The 20,663-nt window shown below is 36.9% G+C and overlaps 1 protein-coding gene across 1 annotated transcript; it reads right to left on the reverse strand.

The window, feature by feature from the left end:
- Positions 1 to 637: 637 nt before the first annotated feature.
- Positions 638 to 20,233, reverse strand: LOC135154698 (G patch domain-containing protein 11-like). The gene is made up of 7 exons (XM_064101872.1): positions 20,034 to 20,233; positions 11,938 to 12,170; positions 10,340 to 10,381; positions 8,450 to 8,661; positions 8,034 to 8,159; positions 6,649 to 6,730; positions 638 to 4,288 (listed from the first exon to the last, which is right to left on the reverse strand). Exons 1-7 carry the CDS (start codon positions 20,084 to 20,086, stop codon positions 4,233 to 4,235), a joined length of 804 nt encoding a protein of 267 aa, XP_063957942.1. The 5' UTR covers positions 20,087 to 20,233; the 3' UTR covers positions 638 to 4,232.
- Positions 20,234 to 20,663: the final 430 nt, after the last annotated feature.

Raw genomic sequence — 20,663 nt, forward strand, 5'->3', positions numbered from 1 at the left:
TTGAATACATGTATGCACCGAAAAAGGTGTCTAGGGTAGAAAAAGTGCCGGTTATATTAATTTTCAGTTAATGGCTGTCATCTTAGACGCCATCTTGAAAATAACCACTTTCCCGGATACGGATTTTGGTGGATTTTTAGTATGTTATTTCTGAGATCAAATAGTACCAAAAACCGTTGACAAACATTTTTGTTACAAGATTTGGGGGTCAGAATAGAGTAAAAATGGGTGTAGAATGGCGGCCATATCGTTTTTGCCAATTTGAGGATTTTAACATCAAAATCAAGGTTGGCAAACAGCAAATTTGGACTCAGCGCCCTCAAATTATGTTAAAACACTTCTCAATTCAGCATTAACACGATTTGCCTAAGGCAGTCTACTTTTCTCAAATCTGGACCTGTCTATAGGAGTGATCTTCAGACACATAAACAAGAAATTTTGTGCTATTTAGGTTAGTGAAAATGTAGACACACCATCAAACAAGGGAATGTGTATCACAAGAGAACAGGATGATTCTGTGATGGAGGTAAAATTATGGGGAAGGGCTGCAGTTGAGAGCCAAAAAATGAACAGAAGAATGAATGGGTCCATTATGATTATGGCTGACGTTAATGTTGAGAAGAATGTGGTATTTTTTGTGTAATTAGTCATTGGGTTATATGAAACAACATGTTCTTTGTTTTCTTTTATAATAATAACAATTTCTCTAATTGAAATGAAAAACAAAGTAATGGAAAAGAACCATATATTCCAGTGTGTAACTATATAACCATACTTCCAAAGCCTAACATAGGGCCTTATAGGATTAAATCAAGTAACTTCCAATCACAAACATATGTTGGTGCTGCAAAATGTAAAGAGGGGCTGGTAGCAAATTTCAAATAGGAGTCACTAAATGCACACTACTTCCAGTGTGCGAGTCACATTTTAAAGTAAGTCATAACAGAGCCATCAAAAGTTCAAGAGATAAATAACATGCACATTAATTACTCTGCATGCAGTTAGCCTTTTCTTCAGGGATTCTCCTTAAAGACAGAGATGTCTAGAGAAAGAAATAACTGATATAAATTTGAACAGACAGGACAAATTACAAGCAATCATGATAACAAAAGTTTGGAGGGTGCCTAATCTGAAATAAAGTGAAAGCATGCCTTCATTATAATCTCTGCATTTCACCATTCTTGACTAGTAACGGTGGTAAGCAACTACGATGATGTGTTGAATCATGATCTCATGTTCTCAGGATTTGATTGAAATTGAGGGACAGCCACCCAAGAGGTTCATCACTTTCTCACAGAAGTTGGATGAACGCTTCTCTCATTAAGGAGAACGAATGGAACATTAATTTGTTAAGAGGCTAGATGAGTTTGAGTTGAAGATTGATAAGAATGCGGAAAAAATCATTGCATGCTAGCTGCACCTGGATGATGTGGTGGAGTTGAAAAGGGTGATGTAGGAGATGTGGAGAAATGAGACAACTTGGAAAACCAGAGCATACAAAATAATCTGGTGCTCCATAGAGTTCCAGAGGCCCCAGATGAGAAGTGTCAGGAGATGGTTAAATCCAGCGCAGACTCAACCAGACCTTTAAAGGGTATAAAACCAAGGATGATTCATGTTGCATTTCAAAATTCAAGAACAGTAAGTTCAAGGGTGACCAGATTTATTCATCGGAAGATTTTTTGAGGCGTGTGCTGGAAAAGCAGAATAAGTTAGACCATCTCAAGTATTTTATAGATGAAGGAAAAAGCTTTCTTCCTTTACCGGACAGACTTGCATACCAGAATTCAGAAGGAAAACTGTTCATAGATATTTGGGTGGGTTTGTATGGGGGGGTGGAAGTGTTCATGTAAGAGCGTGTGTGCAAGAGGGAGTGAGAGAAAGTGAGGAAGCAGGGGGCGGGGGTTCTCTCGTACGGCATGTTCTTTTTTCTTGAAGGTTTGTCTCTTTTTCCCTGTCTCAGAGATTCCCTCTTAAAAACTTTTTCTTGTTACTTATATAATTTGCCTTTTATTTCTATTTCATTCTTTTCATGTTCCATGAATTTATGTTTTTAATCATGTAAATCCTTTGAAAATATTGTGATTTTTATGATTTATATCAATAAATACCTAAATATTTAAAAAAATAATAAAAAAATGTTTGCAAAGGTTTCTCTGTGAAACCAGGTAGGTTGAAAGGCAACAGGTCTATGAAGAATTCCATATCATGCATGAAACTGTTTCAAGTACCTTGGATAAGATTAAGTCAGAAGAGGAATAGGTCTGAGACACTGTCACCCAGGCAAGTGGATTAGCTAGAAGTATATCAGATATGTTTCTGTGTTCATTGCAGCTATCCAGATATGTCACTTCATATTTGGGTTACCAAATGTCTCAGTTGTCTATTTTAAAGATGCAACATAGACATCCTAGAAGCATACACGGATGTGAAGCTAGTCCAGGATGAGCTTTCCGAGATAAGGACAAATAGTAAGACAAAGTTTGACAGGAATGTGTACCCAGACATGAAGCACATGAGTCGATTGGCTGGGGGAGAAATGAGGATACCACATAGGTGCTTCTCTCAGACAAGGAGGAATCTCTCCACTAATAATACTGCCGACAGCTATAGAATTGAGATTTTCAGTCAGTGTTTGGATGGTTTCAATTCGAACATGGATACACATTTCATTGACTTAGCCAATCAAGCAGTAGGTAACAATGAGGTACATAACACAGAATGTATACAACATTGCTTGAATTCTAAGGCCCTGACCTACCATCATCAGGTACATATCGGCAATGACTGAGACAACACCTTAGAAGAGAAATGCAAGAATGCCATCAGGTTTGCTGGAAACTCTTCAGCATTGCAACATTCTGCACTTCCAAAAAGTTCACAAATCCTATATGTGTTCATGCTGATGCCTGTGACCAGATGTGGAGTGGAAAGGGCACATTGTCAAAGATTTATTAAATTTCTCTTCAGAAGTATGCCTACTATTGGTAGTAAATGTATGTTAATTGCCTTAATGCTGTTCTTTGTTCATAGAGACATTTAAATTGATTATTAAGTGATTTATTTATTCAAATCCAGACACTCTCGCACTTTTTTTTTCACTAATCTTCTTTCAGAGTAACCAGCCTTTGTATGTCCACGAGCATTTTCACATTACGTACGGGGAAATTTTCTTGTATATTGAGTAAGTTTAGACAATTTGCTTGTTTGTAAATTGTGTTCCTTGAGCACAATATTTGGCAACATATTTGTGACATGTAGAATTGAGAGACATTTGGTATCATTTTAATATATATTAAATCAGACTATCTGCAATACATCAGTAGGCTGCTGTGAATCAGAACATTAGGCCAAAAAACAAAAATGTTGTATTGGTGTAACCCATAAAAATATCCCTGATCCTACCTTTTTTTTCTATTGCTATTGATATACGGCATCATGCTGACTTCATCTAATTTGAATATGCTATGTTGAAAACCCGGAAGTGTTGCGGACAGAATAGCTATTTTTCCAAGGTAAAATATTTGTTTCAAGCGGCTTTGGCGAGAGTATTCTTTGTGAGCACCATAGAGATGTATTTAGTATTCGTGAGCTCGCCCAATACCACTTAATATTGGGACGATAACTACGCCCGAATACGGGTCAATTTGCCCTCAAGACAGGTCACTCTAGGACAGGTCAAAGGAGGTTTATGGAAGAATTGTTTGTGGTATCAAATTGAATCCTTGGTCATGTATGCAATATTCAGAATGATCCGAAAAGTTTTGGTAGCAAAAATTTTCCTGCCAGAGGCCTCAAAGATGTTATTTCAATAAAGACTCAATTCTATTGCCCATTAATTAATGATGGGTGCATACAGTTGAAATATTGCAGATTTTTCTTTTCACATTAAGTATGAATTTCAATTCATAACTCATCAACTGTACGTAACTCAAAAAAAATATATGAGTACATGTATTAATAATCTTCAGAATTTTATCAACATAGTTAATTACCTTTGCCTTATCTGGAGCTCCAGACTGAACTCAGGGGGTCAATTGTAACAGAAGCAACATGTTTTTGACACTAAGTAATGCATTAATACTAGGCAGTGGCATTTCCAATATAGATTATTGGCTTTCAGTCATCAAGTGTTCCAGGTTGTAAAGTTCAGTAATGACAGAAGATGTGAGCTGTCACTGATCCAGAGCTGAAATATTAAATAAGGTTTGATGGCTTCTCTCCATTTGGTGTTATCTGTGTACATCAGCATTGTTTCCAGGACAGTTCTCTTCCATATCTTTGTCATCTGTTGGTGTTGGAATAAGAAATGAAATACATATATGTTCCACGGATGACTTGTCATTTGCTCTTGATTTCGAGTAAGAGATACAGTTAGGACTGGGGCAGAATTTCATATTCAGAATTACATGTTAAGCCAAACTCAGGTATTTGCATTGGATATTTTCCAAATGAGTCTTTGAAATCGAGAGTTGAACATCATCATACACCTAGATTTAATGATCTGATACTGTCTAAGCAAGCCAAATGTGAAAAAAAAGAAAACTAGTTGAAAACCAGGTAAGCTGAAAATTGGCAACTGAGATACATGTACCGTAAGCATAATAAGCATGTGTATTAATCCTGGGCTGCATGTATCAACTTATCCCAGTGAGATATATGTTTCTATACCCACTCTGACAAAACATTATTCTCAAAGGGCTGTTTTATCATCTCATTGCACAGTCAGAGAACTGGCCTTGTCACTACACAGCTGCAATGCAACAGTTTGACCTGAAGAGGAAAGGTCATTGGAAAACCTCTTGTTTTGACTTGTGGCTGCATAATTTGCATGGTGAATGAAGTTCTCTAAAAGCAGAAATTGGTGGTAGGTATCTCTCATGCAGGAACATATTTTGGATCACAAAAGTTTTGTTCAATTAAAAAAGGATTTCAAATCCATAATCAAAACATATTTGCAGTGTAATATCATCTGCAAAAGGTACCCTTAAACATTAATTCTACCCCAGAAAAGAAATGATAAATGCAATTAGTGCTGTTGTCGATAGGCCTCATATCGACATTGATGTCGACATACAAAGGATTTTCAATGTTTCCGACATGTCGACATGCACGCACCCACATCGACATGTAAACATAAAATAAAAAGGGGTCTAGCCTAAAGTCATGAATGTAAAGCTTAGCTGAAAAGTTAGAAGCATTTATCCAGAGTAATTGGCGCGATTAAAAGGTTTATTCAGCTTAGCAGAGCATTAAATGAAAAAAGAATACCTGTGAGCTGCGCGGCAGCAGAAATACGTCAGTGCGGGGCCGGCCTGCCCGATCGAGCCGCCCTCGATCCCGACGATCGCTCTAGATCTATATCTAGCGCTATAGCGAGCGTAGCATAGTAGCATTCACCGTACCCATCCACGGAAATATGTACCCATCGCTATTCACCGTGCTTGATAATACGTTGCTCCTCAATGCATTACTTTTCACATAAACATGAGCAGCAGCGAACACGTGTTTTTGTCAAAGTTGTGACCGCCGCAATTGAGCGCTTACTTCATATCACGAAGTCACAGAAAACTTCCCTTCCTTCGTTTGGAGATCGTTGCACGGATCGCCGCGGAAGTGATACTGAAATTATCGATCGATTTTCATTATTTTTTATTGTCAACTTGAGGAGCTTGCGTTTGCAGCACATGTGTACCAGCGTATAATGATCACTGTTGTAATTGGTGATTCTCAAATTGGCTCCAAGTGTTATTGCGCAATGCTTTCGAGACCGGATCGTGGTACAAAAACTTGATTTTCCAGAAAAAATGTGGATTAAATCGGTGATTTTGGAAGTGAATACACTCTAGCTTAGTGAAAATATGTTTTCCCCAACTGAGCCTGTATTATATAGATCTAGTGTGGGTATATCACTCGTGTCAAGGTGAATACATTTGATTGAGAGTGTAATGTTCCACGATCGAATGATTTTTTTTTTTTATGTTAGGGAGCCTAGGCTAAATTACGGTCCCTTTTTCATGTCGACATTGTCGATGTCGGGATTAATTTCTAAGCGACATGTCGACATGGATTTTTGTTCCCGACAACAGCACTAAATGCAATGCACCCGCTGGAATTTGTATGGGGAGAAAAGGGGTCTACTACGAGAATGCCATACTTAATTTGATAAAAATTAAGCAATCACTTGTTTTCTGTGAAATAAATTAAAACAGACATATAATCAAAATCTTAATATCAACTACACTAATTATAAGAATCCATATCATGGCTGGGTTAATATAACCTTGTATCTCAAAATTTGATATATTCTGATGACAGCCCAGAATAAGCTAGATTTAAGATTTAGAACATGGGTAGCAACCTTTTTTGCCTCAAAAGAGTTCTTCACAGGTATCAGGAGACTGTTTTCAGACAACATGAGATTGCCACCACTGTTTAAATTTTTAAATAAATCCTTTTCTATTAAGCTGCCCTCAAAATGTTTAAATTTTGACACACAAGGTTTTATCAGCTCAGCTATGATGTGCTATTATGTTCTTCAATGACTTGACCAATTTTTTATACAAAGGACATTTTGTGTGCTTGGGAATGTTAGCAATCTCCTGTTTTCAAAGCTATGGTGGTATTAAGATAATCCAGTATACTTACCATTGAATGCTGTGCCACACCAAACACAATATAGGTGTTGCGTCCTCAGGTAATGGGTTAATTCACTCAGCTTATCTATATTCTGAAAAAATTTCAGAACAAGAAAATTAAAGAGGGGGTAAACAAGACATACAAAATGGGAAAGACTGGTGTATTGCTTTGAAAGAGATTTATGCTTTCACATCATCATGATACTGTAATGCCAAAATGAAGATAAAATGGTAAAACGTAATTATCATGTGAGAATTATTGAATTTGCTTGGTTTTTTAATGGCCTTTCAGGTATTACTACCAACCATCTCCAAGGCCTTCACAATTCCTCTGTGACATGTGAGTTGTCTCCAGGGTCTCTGTTAGCTTCATTTTTTCCCACAAAAATAGTATTTCATCTGCCTTTCAGCAGCCTAACAATGAACTTTCAAAGGAACTCATTCCACAATTTTTCAAGTTCATTTTTTTTTGCAGATATCACTGCAAGACTACTGAAAGATCATTCAAAGATTATTGAAAGACCTGTAGAAAGAATGCAAAAGGTGATTTTTTATAGAAAAGACCTCTGAAAGACTATTGAAATAATAATGAAAGACCACTGAAAGATATCTGTATGACTAGTCTAAGCTAGGCAATACGAGAAGTATCCGTAAGTCTTTCAGAGTTATGACTTTATTAACAATTGATTGATCGTTGATTGATCATTTAGATCTGAGGCAGTTTGTCACTGATCTCTTGATAGTTTTATTGATCTCTCAGTAAACTTTCAGCTGTCATCAAATTTGTAATGTGATTTTGCTGGAATTTTTGTTTTTTAGTCTTTCAAATGTCTTTTTGGGAGTATTTAGAGCCATCCCACAGGGCTCATAAATTTCAGTGATTGTTAAGACTGCTGAAAGACCTTGCCAATTTTCGGTGTTTCAGTCTTCGTTGAAGGGACTTGGCTCTATTGAATGGGGATGTTAGACTTTTAGTTTTTTAGTGGTCTGAGTCAGTCTTGCAGAAATCTTAGTTGATCTTTGATAGATCTCTGGCAGTATGCTAAAAGATCTTTCAGTTATCTCTCACCTAGCCTCAATGAACTCTCCGTAACTTTCAGCCATCTTCCGGGTCCTCCATTGATTCTTGCTGGAAGTTGATTTTTTTTTGTCTTTTAGTGGTATTGGGGGGGGGGGGGGTGGACAAAGCAAATTTCGCTAATCTTGGAGATTAATGATATACCATATCTATTTACAGTCTTTCAGTAGTTCTTCAAGGGCTTTCTGTGGTAAGGGGGCCTTACAAAATAAAAAAATAAATAAACAAACTAGGGGTCTACTCTATAAAGAAAGTATGATTAATGAATTCTTTAAACTCATATAAAAGAGAAAATTTGAAATGCACAACAAACTCACTGATAATTCTTCTGTCTCCTCTTCCTCTTCTTCAACTTCATCCTCTACTTCCTCCTCATTCTCTACTTCCTCTTCTGGAGGCATTCTCTTAGGCCAGTACCAAATTACCTCTGGTTCACTGTAACCCTGAAATGAATCATATGATACATTTGATAAGGCGATATCCAGTTATTCATATAGACCAACAACTTATATATTCAAATCAAAAGGCAAAAACCAATGTCTTAAAAAAAATATTTAAAAAACTATCAATTCTTTTTATTCATGACCGAAACAATATATTTCATATGCTTTAATTCAAACATTAATGTCAAGGTTGTTGAGAGTTGGGACATCATATGAGCATCTCAACATGAAAGAAATCTGTATCAGTTTGAGATCAATATATTTTTCTTTCTGCCAACTCTGTATCTCACCTGTGCCTGATCGAGATGAGCACATGCCTTCTGACTGCTGTTAAGGTCTTTCTCAACTTCTTTCTCAGAGAACCTCTCACTCATCTTTTGCAGGAAGTTTCCCTTGTGATAAACCTCCATTTTAGCTCTCTTATGGACCATTACTTCTCTCATCTTTGCCATCTCTTCTTGCTTTCTTTTCAGCTCGCTTTCCTGACCAAGACCCCCTCTTCCTAGAAGTATAAACATTTCAAAGGGAGTGGAGAAACAGCACCAAAGTCAATAGAAAATCATTCCACATGTGCTTTGATGCAGTGCTTGTGATAAAAGCAGCTGACAAAATCTCAAATGCTATTAAGTTGAAAATAAATTCACAAGGCCTTATAATACATGGGCTGACAACTTGACAGCTAGGCTCTTGAGTCTAAAACTTCTTCCTGGATCAGTTAAATCCTCTCCAGGAAAAGGATAGCATGCACCAGGGAGGTGTTTCACAAAGAGTTAAATATGACTTAGAGTCACACTTGAATTCCCAGTATAAAAGGCATCACCGCATTGGGCAAATCTTGCAAAGAGGATGCGCGCTACTGAGTATTAAGCAATAACATTACATGTCATGTGCGCATCAGCATTTAAGCAAGACTTTTATTCATACTTCTTTGTGAAACATCCCCTTTGAATGAAAATTGAGAAATTAAAGAAATTAAACTGGTCAAGCTGAAGGAAGAATCAGATTAATCATCAGGATTAAAAATGAGATCCTAGGAAAATTGCAGTGTTTGAGAATTGTAATCACTTTTGAATAGAAACAGTGACTAATGCAGGGAGTTGGGTACACTGTTATGGTCATATCTCTTGGAATAATTGTGAAGTAAATATATACGATGAAGAGAGTGACATCCCAATAAAGGTGCAATTTTTATGCATTTATTATGAAATGCAAATATTATCAGAGAGGTTTAACCAATAGATCTTTGAATGTAAGAAAATTAAATCTGTAACCTGGTGGAGGTAGTGAGGGGAGAGTAAAAGCTTGTTATTTGATTTCTCACAGGAATAAAAACTTTCCCTTTGTCAGAAATATTCATACGGCCCTTTAATTTCTATCATCTTATGGTACTTTAGGATAAGTAAATCCAATTTTGATAAATATCTAATCTTTCAGTCCTCGAAGATTTAACCTAGAAAAGTGACTATACAACTAGAAGAAATGTGAATACATGACAATGGTCAAATCCCACAAGTAAACAACAAGATTTAAATAAAAAGTGGATGGATTCCCAACTCCATAGTAACGCTTACACCATTGTCAGATCGACAATAATTACACACTCATCTTCTGAAATCATGAAATAATAATAATAATAATAATATAGAGTATTTATAAAGCGCCAAATCCACATTGATTATGTGCTCAAGGCGCTGAAATATACTTGGTATAGTATTATTACCCCAGCTGTAGCTGAGCGGCCATATAGGCACTAAAGCATTCAAGGAATAAATCCTACCAGGTACCCATTCACCTCACCTGGGTCGAGTGCAGCACAATGTGGATAAATTTCTTGCCAAAGGAAATTACGCCATGGCTGGGATTCGAATCCACGACCCTCTGTTTCAAAGTCCGAAGACTAATCCACTGGGCCACAACGCTCCACATAATGACCTCTATGATCTTTGATCTTGACTTGTTGCCCAAAAATCTACTTTGATCATCTTCATCTACAGATTTTATCTTTTAGCCATGCTTGATATTGATCCCTCATACAGATCTTCAGTTATAAAGAGATATTTCCAGATATATAATGACATTTGACCTTTGACTTCTTACCTTATCACCCCCAAATGTAATAACTCTAAAATATGCACACATGAATCTAGTTTGATGTATGAATCCTAAAACAGTCTTCCTACCTGTCTTAATTTCAATTCCAACTGGTTCTGCTCTTCCACTTCCTGCAAAATTACAACAAACATATCAAATAAAGCAGTTATTGATAATGTGAATTGTACTCAGTGATGAAATAAAGTCATGCTGGGTGGTTTTTTATTGTATTGAAAGAATATTGAATATTTGATAATGGTTCAAGGATTGTCTTGGTGTATCACAGTAACAAGATAAGTCCAAAATATTGTCGATTATGAAAAGTTAATCACTATTTTTTCAAGGACAGTTTAGTAGATTGCTTTCAACCAACTTAAAACTTCATAAATTGGTACCTAAATGCCTGCTTTTTATCAAAAAGCACCAATGATGAAAGCCTTACTTTCATTTCCCCCTTCCCTGCTCTCACAGCTCATTATGAACGTGTTATTCATTTTTGGAATTGGCAAATTCTTGTTTATTGGTAATATTCTGCTGGTGATAATCTACTAACATTGAAATCAAATACCGACAAGTACTATATAACAGTACACCAAACATGTGATTTCACTGCTTTTTCTTTTCTGTGAGTTCACTTCCTGGGAATAGTATTTTAATCATTTCAATTTTTCAACCATAGAAACATTGCTCAAAATAGAACTTCACTATTCACATATTTTTCATGGGAAGAAATGCACATGCTCATGCTCGATATGTTCTCTCAACGTTGAATTGCGCATGCTCCCCGACTTGACCGGATCATTGATCCAGATCTCGCTCAAATTATTTACTGACAGTCCGAAAAGTCAGTGTAGAATTGGGTCTAGATTTTCATGCAGGAAATATGATTCCATGATGGCCATTCATACAGGACACCTAAATTGATGGTGAATTGGCATACAAATAAGGCGAGTCAAAGTCCGATACAAGAGTCTTAAAAATAAGTTAGCCTGCGCGCTTACAAAATTATCTTGAGACCGAGCAGCGTACTTCTCATTAACTGCAGTCGTTTAGAAGCTGCAGGCAGTCTACCCAGAGACTGGCTAGCATTAGCTCGAGAAGCACAAGACTAGTAAGGACTAGGTCCGGCAATGTTAGAATTGGTCTAGATTGGTTGCAATCAGCAAGGACTAGGTCTACAAGTTAAAGAGGGATATACAAAAAATTATCAGGCATTTCTTTCAAAAGAATAGTGCGAATTATTAATGCTCGGTTGGACTGGCAATGTAACTATTTTCCCCCTTGGGAAAAATAGTGATTGCCTCTTGCCAGTCCAACCTCGGATAAATAATAATATAGATATATTTACCCAGGGAAGCCACTTCAGTTCTGAAAACTGTTCTCCCAGCGGACCCTGCTATTATATTACCCCGGCCTAGGCCTAGGCACTCAAGCATTCAAGGAATTTCTTCCTACGGAGAATCCATTCACCTCACCTGGGTTGAGCGCAGCACAAATAATTCCCACTGTACTTTCTCAAAGCCTGATATATTTGTATACTAATTGTCAACTACTACACTGCTAAGATATTTCAATTTTAAACTGATTTTATGGCCTTACAGCATGGATATTTTAACTTTTCAAATTATTAAATAAAATTTTTCCCTAAAATTATGAAAATGAATTTGGTAACTAATACAGAACTAACCTGTCTTTCCAAGCCCTGAACCTTGTTTGTAGCCCATTTTCTGTAGCATGGCAAACCCTTTACTCTGTGTTGATATTGCACTATTAAGACCCTTCTGTCTCTGCTCTTCCTCACGCACCTTCACTGGTTTGAACTTTGATTTGTTTTTTTGAGCAGCTTCCTTTCTTTTGGCTTCCATTTTATTTAGTCGAGCCGTCTTCCCCCATGCCAGCTGCTTGGGTTTTGAATCCTTGCTGTAATGTAATGAAGCAAACAGGTAAATCTAAAGTAGAAAATGACAACATATATATATTTCTGCTTTAACTGCCACATAATATCCACCCCCCCCCCCCCATTCCTCCAACAAAAGGCCTGGGCCAGTATTCAGTTGAACGTATTTAGAAAGATTTTACTTGGCTAAGCAAATTGCTGAAACTCAAATCCAGATCACATATAAGTATTTTATAAAACCAAATTCAAGAAAAATACTTACTAAAACCCATTGTACTAAAGTTTAAGCCAAAAAATGTGCAGTGTATGTATCCATCTGTGTGCTGTATGTAAGAATGCACGTTTGTAAACTGCTAGCAAGCTACATGTAGAATTTAATCAATTAGATGGCCGACTGCTTTGTACATGATTGCTTGCACACCCTTCCCCTGCTTCGTGCATGACTGCGCACATACGGCATAATGCTGATTGTTTACGCCGATTGCATTGAATTAATTGTGTATCGCACGCACACTGAAATAGTTTTTATTGTACGGCACACGAATCAAGCTATCAGAATATTGCTCTAATAACTATGACTTACATTTGACTTTTTCGAGTTTTTGCAGGATTTTATGAGCATCATGGCTCCATTACCAAAGAAGGGGCAGAGACTTTATGACCCAGATGAAGTCAGAGCGATAGTATTGAGGATTTGAGGGATGCACAGCCCCAGGCAGATTCGGACTCCGAGGAATCTCTGGCAGAGAGCGTGTCTGAGAGCACAGACGATGACTACGTCCCACGCATTGAGATTCGTGTCAAGAAGAAGACGGTACTGATAACTATCAAAACGACTCTGATAGTGAAAATCCCTCTGCCAGATTATACAGTGCAATAAATTTTGGACATGAAGAAGAATCCCATATGAAAAGCTAAGACCTGGTAAAATTTTGTATTATCTTATCTGCTAGCTGCTTAGTTGTGACAGTGATGCCAGTGCAGCGCCAGGGTTATACATTACATTTACAATACGCATTATGTTATCATGTGACTTTATTGCAATATAGTCTTATAGAGATTTCAGAGTACTATCTACCTAACGTTATGCTATATTTTTATTTTCTTGATTGCGTGATTTCATTGCAATCTAACTGTGTCATGTTACCCATCGTATTTTTTAATGCCATATCATATGGCATAACTTGCAAATTCGTATTGACTAATGCAAATAATTGATATACCGTGTAAGATTTAAAAAAAAATCAGTTGCAAGCATGTTACCAGGGTTGTTCTGATTGTACTATCATATTTATTTTCTTGATTATTTCATAGCACACTACATAGAGCACTTTCAAATCCAATATTTTTTCCTTCATTTTTATTTCATTGTGGTACATTGTGGTACATACAACATTGTCAGGTCAATATGTAAATTTTAATATTGCAATATTTACTAAAATTCTTGTTTGCATTTTGAATTCTTTCAATAAATAGCTGTAAACCAAATAGATATACAGTACAGTACATGTTTATGCAGTTAGGCTGGCATGTTAGAGTATGCTGTGCCATATGAAAAAAAAGTGATATTGGAAAGGAGTCATATGCATAGCTAAACCAGTAAATGGGAGATTTCAGGTTACAGATGAAAGAGAGATGAAGGGGGATGTAAAATGAGCAAGCAATATGAAAGTGTAAGTGTTTTGATGGCAAAATTATGACTGCACTTGATTGAGAGTGAGAGTTTATAAATAATTTGGAGAAACATATGCGTACTTATATACTCAAACTTCAAAGTGATATAAATAGAATAGAGACAAACTGATTTCATCAAAAAAAAATATTCAAAATAGATTCACTCAAATTCAGAAAATTTTACATTTATCAATATGAACTGGATATAAGACTAGATTAAAAAAAAAACCTATAGCAAAAGAGTGCATGTGACAGATGAGGGGTAGGAAGGAGGGAGATAAAGAGAAAAAAATACCATAACCAAGTATTGAGTTACTATACATGCTTGGAAAAAGGGGGGGGGGGTTGGTTATGTATTACATCCCTGACAAACTATGAATCGCATACCTATTATAATTATATGTACACATCAAATACTAAAGTATTTAGGAACGAATCATATAAAACACTAAAAGAAACTAAAACAATAAGTATTATTAGGCTGCATGGTTACACAAATAAGATAGGATGATTTTTTTTTCATAGATATGAAACTTATTTCAAAATTGTTTACAAGTCAGGTCTAGTTTCGAATTCTTTCCCTTCTAGACAATCTTTCAAGTAAAGCATGTAGTACACAGATGTGATAATTGTAATACAGGGATTGTAAATATAGATAGGTAATGCAGGAATTACAAAGAACGAGAGCCACTTGTGAACATAAAGAGTAATCAGGCGCTATGTATACATGTAACACAGAAAACCATTTTTTTTTAAATCAATACTTTGTTGTTAGTGAAATTAGGACATAATCCACTCATTTTGGGGGGTCAATGGAACAAAACCCAGGAAGAGATAAAAGAGTCTCAGTCAGGGGATTAGAGGAGACAACTTTCTTTCCTATCAAAAATTTATGGTCAGGTATAAACAAAAAAGAGAGAAAAAAGCTGAGAAAAAAATCAATAAAACCACCATTTCATTACTACATGCATGTAGTGTACAGTACAGGACTGTATATGCTAGGATTGCACATAGACACAACACACTAAAAACAGCGCACGCAAACAAGCTGGGGACTACACATGAACATTGCGAATTTACAGAAGTAAAGAGCTTAGAAAATCATCAGAAAATATGGGCATCAATGGAGAGATTATGAAATTCCCAACAACTTTCATGTACAACATTTTTTCATATAACCTACGAATGAAAAGTGAGTGTCTCAAATATAGTCAATATTAGAAAATCACTCTCTTGAGCATTACCCAAAATAAACTTGGCAAAGGGGGGATTAGTGGCTGGCACTTAAAGGTCAAGTCCACCCCAGAAAAATGTTGATTTGAATAAATAGAGAAAAATCAAACTAGCATAACGCTGAAAATTTCATCAAAATCGGATGTGAAATAAGAAAGTTATGACATTTTAAAGTTTCACTTATTTTTCACAAAACAGTGATATGCACAACTCAGTGACATACAAATGAGACGGTCAATGATGTCCATCACTCACTATTTCTTTTGTTTTTTATTGTTTGAATTATACAATATTTCATTTTTTACAGATTTGACAATAGGGACCAACTCGACTGAATCATATAGTTTTTAGCAATGCTAGTTCCAACTGTTCATGGAGGAATTAGCGTTGTTTCACTTGACAATGAGGAGAAAATTATGTAATAGAATAGTTATACTAGTTATACTAGTACTAGTACTAGTTATAATCGCGATATATCGATTCAAGACATTAAGTTAATACGATAATGACGTCATTCAAGATGGCAACTTGCAAGAAAAACCGTCAGGTCAGGTGAAAATGTCTTAGATGACAGATTTCTCAATCATCCAGAGGATTTTTTTCAATAACTCCGGCCCAAGGTATGCAATTACTTAAGTTATTTATATTTCCCTGATAATGGAAACCATGAAACTTTCAATTTTGCTTTAAAAAAAGTTTTAAATCGCGATCTATAAAACGCTAGTTCACTATACGTTGGCTGTAGGTACGGGGCCCCATCCCCTTCAGTCTATGTATGGTGAGTGGAGCCAACGTAGTTCAGCGGAACAACCAAAATACAGAGACTGAAGCTTTTGGTCTAGTTTGTGCCCAACTCCGCATTAGAATTCATGAATGGAAAATTATGTCATCAATCGCACATGCACAATGTACTTCTTTATCTCGGAGACGTATAGTCTTTGCTGGTCGACATTACCAATATTTTCAGTATTGCCATAGAATGTTATCAAATTGTAATAATTTACATCCAATAATAATTCATATAAATTTAGAGCTCAATTTGAGACATTCGTATTTATTTCAATCGAGTCAGTGCTCTGCAATTATTCTGTGTCTAAAAATGGATTATCAAAAATATCATTATCAGGATTAATTCTCGAACATCGTCATAACTCATATTCCACAAACCTTTCTCAACTTTTTACTTTTTCGATGCATCAAAATTTGAAGGCGGGAATTAATATCAAGTCAATTATTTTGCTCCGTCATGACCGCGCTGAAATGCACTGAGGGCCGGGGTAAGCTTTGCAAAAGTAGCTGGATGCAGAGCAATAAAGATCGTTTGTATTTTCCATGATCACAAAACAACAAAAAAAAGTACCCAAGCAGAATTCTTCCCAAAATATCTAAAACAATGATATTTGCAGATGAAATATACGCCGTTAATAAAATAATATGGAAGACAGAATCACGCTGAGTCGATCTAAACAATTCTCGGTTAATTCACAGTCACAGTCCAGACTCGCACACAGACAATGTACAGCCCCTCACTCTCCCAAAACGACAGGTGTGCTTGACGCCCAACAAGTGCTATACTAGCAGAGACCAACTTGCCTGAGATATAGTTGGATCCAAAATGAGCTCCAAATTGATGGGAATAACTATCATACATAATTTTTTCAGGATGGTCATTTGAATTGGTATTCTATGCTGATATAAGGGCGGCAGTAATGCGCCCATGGGTGTGAATTGAGCTGCGATTTTCACGCATGCACAGTTTGCGCACCCATGGGTGCATTACTGCCGCCGTGCACAGGATAACCACTGGCACGGCACATGCACCACTTTCAGGGGAATTTTTTTTTAATTAGTAATAGACAAGAGATTTTAAATCAGATAAGCTTTTGATATGAAACTTACAATAATATATGAAGCCATTTTCTTGCCTGCTTGCCCGGGGCATGTGAAATTGACGTGCGGGCAAGCATTTTTCAAAGTCAATTGCCCAATCGGGCAAGTGGTTGTTTTGAAAATGAAAAAGATAAATTGACAGTAAAGTTTAATAATTTTTTGATAAATTGTAATTATCGGCCAATTATCTCTCATACAATGTCATACCAGTCAAAAAACAGTGGAAACATGTCAAATCAGCGCCAATTTACCGACAATTTATCGCCAGCGGTCCCGTTCGTGGGGGGCTGCCATCTTACTTTCTAAACTACACTGTGCGCATGCGCTACTAACCGACGAAGGAGCTAGCTGGGGAAACCCCTCTCTCGCCCTCTGAGCGCATGCTCTAATACATCGGCGCTACTTGTACAGTGCATGTACGGACGTACACGAGCGATCGCGAGCCAGTCGACTCTCGAGCTAGATCGCGCTGAATGCATGCAAGCTTCGGACTGACTCGGCCAGGACCAGGGTGACCAGACCTCTCGTATTTTATTCATTTCTAAAAAGTTTTTTTTTTTTTTGAAAAATATATTTTAAAAAAACACCAAATATCATTAGGATTTTTGTTACATGATTGGATTGTTTTTATTTGCTTGAAGTTTGAACTTTTTCCTCTTTCTTTCTTTTCTATCCTTCTATCCTTCCTTCTTGCCCTTTTTTGTTACATATCTATTTTTATTTCTTGATCCTTTCTCTCTCTCTGTTCATTTTCTTTCTTTCCTTCTTTCTCTTACTTGCCTTCCTTATTACATTTCCTTTTTTATTTCCTTCACTCCTTCTCCCTTCCACTCTTTTTTATTTTCGTTCTTTCTCTCCTTCCATTATTTTCTTTTTTTTTCATTCTGGCCTCCCTTCATTCTTTCCTCCCTCTCTTTCCTCCTTTCTTTCTTTCATTATTTATTTCATTTTGTCCTTATTCTTTTGCATTATACTTTCTTTCCCTTTCTTCCTTCCCTCCTTTCTTCCTTCCTTCCTGTTTTCTTCTTTCTTTCTTTCCAAGAATGAAGGAAACATTTTCTTTCCTTCATTCTTTCTTTCCTCCTCCTTTTTTCTTACTTTTTTTTTGTCTTTCTCTTCTTTATTTTGACTTTCACACATTTATTCATCTTCCCTTCTTTTCTTTTTTTTCTTTCTATATTCAATTCAAAGATTGACGGAAACCTTTTTATCTATTTTTATTCTCTCTCTCATCCTTCTTTTATTTGAACTTTCTTATATTTTTTATTATTTCCTTCATTTTCCCCTTCATTTTTTCTTTCTTTCTTCTCAATTCATCTCTTTTCTTTCTCTCGTGCTCCATAATTCTTTCGTTCACCCTCCCTTCCAATTCTGTATATTTTTTTCACAAGTCTAACTCTGTGTTGCCATCTTTCTTGATATTTTTTTTTTGTCGATTGTCCTGTATTTCATTTTGTGAAATTTGGTCACCCTGGCCAGGACTTCAAACCAAATAAACAATGAGTCGTCAGACTAAAATAGGTGACCAGAACAACTTGAACAAGAGTCAAGAAAAAGAAATGCCAAGGGCAGTGCCAGTAAATCCGTGATGATTTTTTTTTTGTAGAGGCCTGCTCTTTGTCTTTCTGGTAATTTATATTGATGATTTTTCTTTATGTCGAAGAAGGCATGGATTTAATTCGCCTGATCCGGAATACGCATAGAGAGGGCGCGCGATATTATTTAATAAACATGCTTGTTTATGTCGGATCAGCTGTACTGCTGGTTGCGTTCTAGGCGCTCAGCATTTTTTTTTCCTCTGTTTTTTTCGCTGTTCAGCAGTATTTTATGATGTAGCGCCATCAGCACCGACGACTTGAATTGAGACTGTTTGATAGGAAAATTCGAATTTCGATTGTTTGCGTAATTTCCACTGCAGTATTTAGGATCTTCGGACGGAGTATCTTGGCCGAGTATGGAGGTAAGTGTTAAAAAATCATTTTTATAAATAATTTCGACTATATTTTTAAAATCAAGTTAGTTGATAGGATTGAATTTTATGTAGACAATAAATGTAGGTTTTGGCATGTTTTATTCCCTCACATTCGTGTGATGAATGAAAACGTCAAAATTCATACTCAAATGACATGCGTTGTGCGAGGTTAGTATAGCTTGAATAATTTGTTCTCCATTTTGGTTGTGAAAACCTTTTTTTGGGGGGGCTTTGCATATTAAATTGAGCGCCCCCATTCAAAAAATAGTTCCCAGGGCCCTGTCAATTATAGCTAAGATTTTTCTGGAAATAAGGTTCAAATATTTGACTCAAATCCCCTCCATTTGGATGCGATTTTTTTTTTTTTTTGCTTGTATTTTTTTTTCTGACGAAAATCGCTTGCTTCCTTCCTTCCTTTCCTCCATTCTTCTTTCTTTCTTTCTTCTTCAGTCTTTTTTTCTTTTTCTTTTAAAGGGGGAACTATTCCCTCTATCTAAAATTTAGGGGGACGTGTCCCCTCTCGCCCCCCCCCCCCTGCTTCCGCCACCTGTGGCAAAAATATAATTCTGATGTAAAAAAATAGTGTTTAAAAAAATTTAGTGTCAGGTTATAAAAAGAATACCTTCGCAGGAACAGGCTTCACCGGAAACGGGTATTGATCAGAAGCATGAATAACCCAGCTCTGTGGTCGCGCTCCCATTAGCTTTCTTTTATTCAGCACAAGAGGGCGTTACGGCACTCTATATAGGATTCTATGGACAGACGAGGATAAAGAAGAATTTCCTGACAATTTTATACGATTTCGAAAGAAATCATAGAATTACTGGAAGAAGGGATAATATTTCTTGGATGTGAAGTTACAAGTACAACAGAGGGTCAGAGCTACAGAGTACAGTGGAAGTTAAAAAATTGCCAGGAAGCAGGCCTAAACACCGTACAGTCCCATCCCCTACCTTTTGCTGTATGGCGAATGGTCGGGGATGACGAGTGCACTTGAGGTACCTTATCTACACACATGACGTGACATGACACCAATGTAAACGCGTGGGGCATCGAATTCAGAGCTGCTAAAGTGCTAGTCGATATCTCAGTTCTCACTCGTTATGTAAGCGCTCACCTTTCTACAAGAAAGCTATCTGACATATAATCATCTTCTTCGCCTTCTGCCATTTCTCTGCTTCTGGTTCTTCTGCTTCTAGATTTGTAACTTCTGTTTAAATGGCGCAGCCACAGGCACAGCCACAGGATCAGGAAGCGCACTTCAGCTTGCCTTTGAACAGAAACGATAGGCCTACTGGCCGGGGAGCGATCGCGGCCGGGGATTTACGAAAGGCCGGCTGTGGAGCTAGATAAGGGGATTTCCCGCCCTGACCTGGGGGGGGGGGGGGGGAAACGCTTACGGGAACCAGCGCCATATATATAATTATGTTCATCTGGTTCATCGATTTCAGTTTCCTCCTCTCCCTTCTTCTTCTTCTCATCCTCCTCCTCCTTCTTCTTCTTCTCCTCCTCCTTTTTTATTTCTTCGATCTCTAGCTCCTCCTCGATTTTCATCTCCTTCTATAGCTGTATTACTTTCTTTCTTCTTCTTCTTCTCCTCTAGCTCCCTCGATCTTCTCTTCTTTTTCTCTTTCTACACCTTCCACTCCAGTCTTCCTCCTTCTTCTCCTTGATCTTCTTCTCCTCCTCCTCCTTAATTCTCCTCCTCGATCTTCAGATCTTCTAGATCCTCCTCTTTCTATAGCTG

Source organism: Lytechinus pictus, chromosome 7 (genome assembly GCF_037042905.1).
Source record: "Lytechinus pictus isolate F3 Inbred chromosome 7, Lp3.0, whole genome shotgun sequence".
NCBI classification, from domain to species: domain Eukaryota; kingdom Metazoa; phylum Echinodermata; class Echinoidea; order Temnopleuroida; family Toxopneustidae; genus Lytechinus; species Lytechinus pictus.